Source organism: Austrofundulus limnaeus, unplaced genomic scaffold (assembly GCF_001266775.1).
Source record: "Austrofundulus limnaeus strain Quisiro unplaced genomic scaffold, Austrofundulus_limnaeus-1.0 Scaffold26, whole genome shotgun sequence".
NCBI lineage: Eukaryota > Metazoa > Chordata > Actinopteri > Cyprinodontiformes > Rivulidae > Austrofundulus > Austrofundulus limnaeus.
In genome coordinates, this window is record NW_013952428.1 from 2,822,523 (window position 1) to 2,828,465 (window position 5,943).

The 5,943-nt window shown below is 39.3% G+C and overlaps 1 protein-coding gene across 1 annotated transcript in view; it reads left to right on the plus strand.

Annotated features, from left to right (window-relative positions):
- The window catches only part of chchd3a (coiled-coil-helix-coiled-coil-helix domain containing 3a), a 67,438-nt gene that overhangs the window by 33,511 nt on the left and 27,984 nt on the right, over positions 1-5,943 (plus strand). The window contains exon 6 of the mRNA XM_014004802.1: positions 4,478-4,561. Coding sequence (XP_013860256.1) covers positions 4,478-4,561 — 84 coding nt within the window. The remainder of the gene's footprint in view (positions 1-4,477; positions 4,562-5,943) is intronic.

Consider the following 5,943-nt stretch of genomic DNA (forward strand, 5'->3'; position numbering starts at 1 on the left):
ATATGTGTGTGTGTGTGTGTATATATATATGTGTGTGTGTGTGTGTGTATATGTGTATATATGTATATCTATGTATAACATTCTACCTCATGTTATTCAGTGTCATCTGCAAGAAGAAGCCCACTCTCCTTCAAGCTCCCATGCCATCCATATTCCTTTCACACATTGAGTTATCCCTCTACTCCGTTTCATCCTCACTACCCTGTGCATCTTTCCATCCCTCCCTCCATCCATCTCTAACCTTCTTCATTTCACCTCCACCTCCACTGTGCTAATTAACACCAGAGCATGGTCGCATTGTGCTGCCCCTTGACCTCCTCCCTGCCAGTGGGATTGAGCAGAACTTAGAAGCTCACGGCTTCAGTATTAGTTTGTCATAGACTCCTGTCGCACACGAATGTGATAGATGGACCCTGGTGAGCAGCTCTGACCCACGGTGCTGCAGCGCTGACTTGGATAGTGTGAAGGGAGCATTGATTATGATGCCACTTGTGACAGGGGTGAATCAGGGCTGAGATGATGGTTGCAGAATGGGGGAGACAAAAGAGACCAAGGTTATGGATGAGGGGCAGATGGTTAATGTGATGAGATTTGATTTGTGCTCAGTAGATTTCAGCATCTTGCTGGATTATTTTCACCTATCATGATTTATAAGCATCTAGCAGGCACAGTGAAAGAGAATTTTCACATTTTATTACATTAGAGAATCCTTATCATTGAGATGTGAAGTGGTAAAAAAAAAATCTTGCTATGTATAGAACTGCTTTTCTCATGATGAATAATACAAAATTGTATTTGTCTAGAATTATAGATTTTATTGATATAATAAATATACAATAGTTTAAATTCTCAAAGTTGTATCTAGGTACACAGGAAAAATGCTGTTGCTGGTTTAACCTCAACTATACTGTATTAAATTAGCTTCTTCGAGAAATAGCTTTTTTTTTTACTTGTCTGGTGCATTGAGATTTTACTGTAGTTGTGCATATATAATGCAAGTATGTGAGTGTGATATTTCATACAAATGTTTTTATTCTACAAGAGAGAGTCACTAAAGCTAGGCTATATGCATATACTGCAGGTACAGAATCCAATACTTTTGACAGATAAGAGTTATTTTTATTTCAGTCTCTTGGAAGGGTTTAAAAGAAAAAAAAAGCAAATGTCTGAACAATTTAAATGAAAAAAGCAGGTGGGTGAAAGAAAATAGTCTATATGGGAGCAATTCAGTGAGAGAACAGCCGGTGGGTGGGAGTTAAGGGGAGGAGGGCTGATGCAGCAAAATCCACCTGTTCTCATCCCTCTTCCATCCTTCCTCTCCCCAGCTCCTCCCTGCTTCTCCTCCTCCTTTTCGTCCCTGCACCCAGCTCAGACTGCGGCAGTCAGCTAATTAAAAAACATAGTTGTCCCTTAATTATTCAGCGGCTGGCTAATTGATATTCACAGAGGCGATCACCGAGCCTAAATGATTCGTTTAATCTGACCACGGCGGTCTCACTTTCAACCGCGTGTCACCCTCAGCCATTATGCTACTGTACTTGGGAAAAGACGGGCAGAAATGGACAGAATGTAGAAGTTTGCTGTTAATGTGGCCTCCTGGGCTGCAAATAGAAACCGTTTTGTGTTGGCTCCAGAGGGCTGGATTTTTTGTAATGGTTTGTATTTTTAGTGGGGTATTTTTCAGTGTGAGTCAGGGGTTGATGCACAGAAACACAGTAGGGCTGGATGTGAACAGACTCTCTTCTAAAGTTGCATTTAAAGAGTTCTAAAAGTTTAGTGTGTTTATTAGGACAGTACCTGCAATTCATGAAATTGTTTCACAACTGTAAACTTCTAAATCCCTGGTGTTAGTTAGTTTCCCATTTTTTCAACAACTTATGATAGTTTTGTCAATGTTTATCAATGAGCCACTTTTCTATTTTTGACACCTCCATTCATGCATTATTTTCTCCTTTTCATTGTCTGTCTGCTCTCTCAAGTTCACTTCCAGTTTCTTGTCTGACTCTGCCTTTCTTTGCCTCTTCTACCCCCAACCCATACCCAAGCTCCCCTTCACCAGTGACCGCCTCCTTATTAGGGGAACAAAAGCTGGATGGGCAGTGCTGAAGCCCGAGCTATTGTTTGACCCATCGTATGATTAGATTATCTTTAAAGTCTGCTGAATGGGACTAATCAGTGAGAAGTAATCCTGACATAATGTGTGTGTCTGAGCCTGTGTGTCGTCGAAGAGGAGGTCCAATCTGCCTACATGGAAAATGAGCGCAAGCGCTGGTGCATGCATATGTAGACACTCACGCAGACCCTCACAAAAGTGAATGAAAAAAGAAAATCCCTTGGTACACATTTCTGTCGCAACCTCTCCTCTTTTAATAAGCCCTTTAGTCGCGCCTTCAGCACACATTTATCTCTCGGCCCGCTCTCTGTGGGTACAGCTGCTCAAGCTGCTGCATGTGCATGTCATGATTTGTGCGCCACAGATCAGTTCCTGAGCAGTTGTTTGTCTCCTTGCACATGGGTGCATGTTTTGTCTTTCCTCGCAAAGCCAAAGTCTTTAGTCACCACCTACCAGTGTAACATTGTTAAGACGCACTTGTGACAATATACCAACCCCTTGCCAATGATCTCCCGTTTCCCATCATCCCTTGTCTCTTCAACCTAAATTGAGCTGTTGGTAGGAGACAGTTTTTTGGCAACAACAGCATAAGCCAGCCTCTTGAAAACTTTTTTCATCTTATCCTGGAGGCCAGGCTCAGAATCAATCACAAGTCCTATCTAGTGTAGCAACTGCACTCTTTTATAGGTATACTTCAGGGCACATTTACCCAAGACTGTCATTTAGGAATAAATTTTACTTGATCTCATTCTGCACTGCAGCAACCTTTTAGCTTTTGTGTTGCACTTACCAAACTATAACTCTGTAAGAGTACACAATAGAGATACTAGCTTGACCACAAAAGTATTAGGTACGTAAGGTTGGGTTGAGGGCATCGGAGACAGCAACACCTTGGTCCTGGTGTTGTTTTGTGAGAATTGTCAGGAGGATAATAGTGTTTCCCTGGAGGTTGTTTTATTTACTGTTTCTGACACCATAAAGAAGGTGTTTGACTTTGTGAGAGGGTTTTGGTTTTGTATCTTGTAGGGGAGCTTGGAGCATCCCCTTGACTTTGAAACTTCCCCCACTCATCTTCTGTGAGGACAGCTCCTCTCGGACTCCTCACCGCGACTCATCACAATGCACAGAGCATACAGTTTAGCCTCTAGTGTGTTGAGTAGCTGAACACAGATGGTTATCAGGATAGTGATTGAATAGGKCCAGACCATTTTCCCCTCTCCATTATTATATTTTCTTTAGATCTTTTTTTTTTAACTTTCTGGAGTGTTTAAAAAGAAAGCTTCAAGCTAATAACTTGACTGTTTTCTTAATGAATATTTATTGCAGTAACCTGATATATGTTACTCTAATTACATTAATGCATATACCAATGCTTCTTAGCTGCACAACACATACAGTATATAGTCTAGATGTGCTAGGTTCTTAATACTAAATTGTCCCAAATGTCACTTGAATGAAAATAATACATTTATATCGCTTTACACCCCCCCCCCCCCAACCCAAATCTCATGTTCAATGCTTTCCTTATTCAGGAACTTGAACTAAAGGTGAGTATAGTTTTTAATAGGCTTCTGTCTGTCTTAGGTCTTACTTAAGTATTTTCTTTACTATACATACATGACACATTTTAATTTGTCAGTGTTTTACTCCCTTTTAATAAATTTTAAAAGTTTCAACTTCTTTCAAATTAGAGAAGTAAATTGTGTTAATTGGATATTTATTGCCGTATTGTTAAAAGTAAGGTCTTGCTTTGCTTATATCTCTTGCCTTATATTTTTTGTACTCTCTTAGTAATATTTTAAACATTCTTCAAATCATTTTCATCTGTTTTCAAAATGCTTTTTGGTTTTAGGTAATAAAAAACTGAACGTCAAACATGAACTTTGTAGTTTGTAGTTGATTCTTAAAAAGCTATGACATTGTTTTGGTTAGCATTTGGCCCTTAGTCACACCTTGAWTGTGTTTTTTTTCCTCAGTCAGGGCTGATATATCAAGTCTTATCCAGCCTGTATATCACATAGAAAGTCAGTCGTACGTTTAGTCAAGGTCACAGTAGAGCGGAGGACAGTGAAGATAGGTAGGGTAGGTAAATATATAAAGCAGAACACAAAGCTTGTTTGGAACAAGAAGTGATGTTATCTTCATGGCCCGATAGGAGGAGTTGGCTAAAGAGCAAATAGAAGAGGACATAGAGAGTCTGTCAAGGCATGATCAGGCACTTTTTCTTTGAGATAATGCACATGTATGCACATTCAACTCAACATACCTTGTTGTGTGTATTTATTCCCTAAATGAGAGTGTTATTGTGATCATTTTGGTAAAGCTAGATTTTCCTCTYGTGTGTATGTCTGCTGTACATGTTAGGCCAAGAAACTGCAGGCCAAGGAAGCAGATCTGAAGAAGCAGGATGCTTTCTACCGAGATCAAGTGGCCCGACTGGAGGACAGGGTAAGAAACATGTTTTTTTTTTTTTATTTAGGAGGTGAAATTAAAAAAATGAAACATTCAACCATTGTTCCATACGCATTTAATAAATAGGGCAATTGGATATGGAGAGGATAAATGCAGAAATGCTAGGTTTAAAAATCTACCTACAGCAAATGGTGTCTTTAAAATCATGTTTTTATGAAAAAAGAAAAAAAAAATAAGACCTGACACCAGACCTGAAAGACATTTTATTCTTCCCTTGATCATCAATTGTATACCGGTACCCATTTTTTTGCTCGTTGGTGCTAGAATGCTTTTTTCTGCTTGTCAAACTGTGTTAACTTGGGCATTTTTCATTGATTCGACTAAAGAAATGGGAAAAATGTCTTTGTGACAAGCTGCTGGTTAAAAAAAGGGACTACACAAACAAGCTGAAATTGATTCCTGCTAAGTTATGTGTCAACGCAAAACTACTTCATCTCTTGTGTTTATGAACCTTTTTATGTCTGAATGATTTATAGGTCAGGTGGCTTATGGCTTAAATTTAGAAGAAAAACAAAAGACCACATTGTCTTTGTTACCATCCTTCAACTTAAACTCTGCATGCATCCCCCAGTGTGCTGTGTGTTAATGTCCTTTACTCTGTTTTAACCTCTGTTACTCTGCTTAAAAGATAAAAAGTTAAATCTCACTCATCCCAGTGTGTTTTTTGTCCGTGAAAATGACATTACCCTGATAGTGTGTGTGTGTCATGCCTGTGTCCTGTGTATTTGGACACGGGTCATCTGCTATCTTTTGCACACCTCAGATGACAGCACCATACTGGTCTCTGTGAGAAATACCTCCAAGACAGAGGACTTGGGTCAAAAGCCCTGTTTAGAACTGGTAAAAATGATGCCTTCATGCAGCTCCCAAATCCAAAGTATCTCAGTAAGGATATAATGTCCTGTTAAAATGTGCTTAAATTATTCCATCATGCTGGCAAGTAGTTTCTCCCCCGTGGAGAGAGCAAAAAGTCAAATGGGCTCCAAAGTGAAAGCCAAATGAAAATTTCACTCTGCTGTGACATTGTGGGAGGATAAAGGCACTCACATATCTTMTTAGAATCATACACAAGTTTAAAAGTCATAAAATAGTTCTGTTTTTATCCCAATCATAGTGTAATTAAATATATGTGTAAATGCTAGAAACAATGGGCCTCATGCAAGAACCGTTCGTACGCACAGATTTGTTCTTAAATTGTGCGTACGAGTGATTTAGGACAATTTGTGGCATTCACCAATGTTTTCGTATTCTACGATTTTTTTCAGATACGAACAAAATTCACGTGTGGTCCAGACCTGTCGTATATTTTACGAGCAGTCAGTCTGCTTTTATCCAGACGGGTTTTATTCACAAATAAC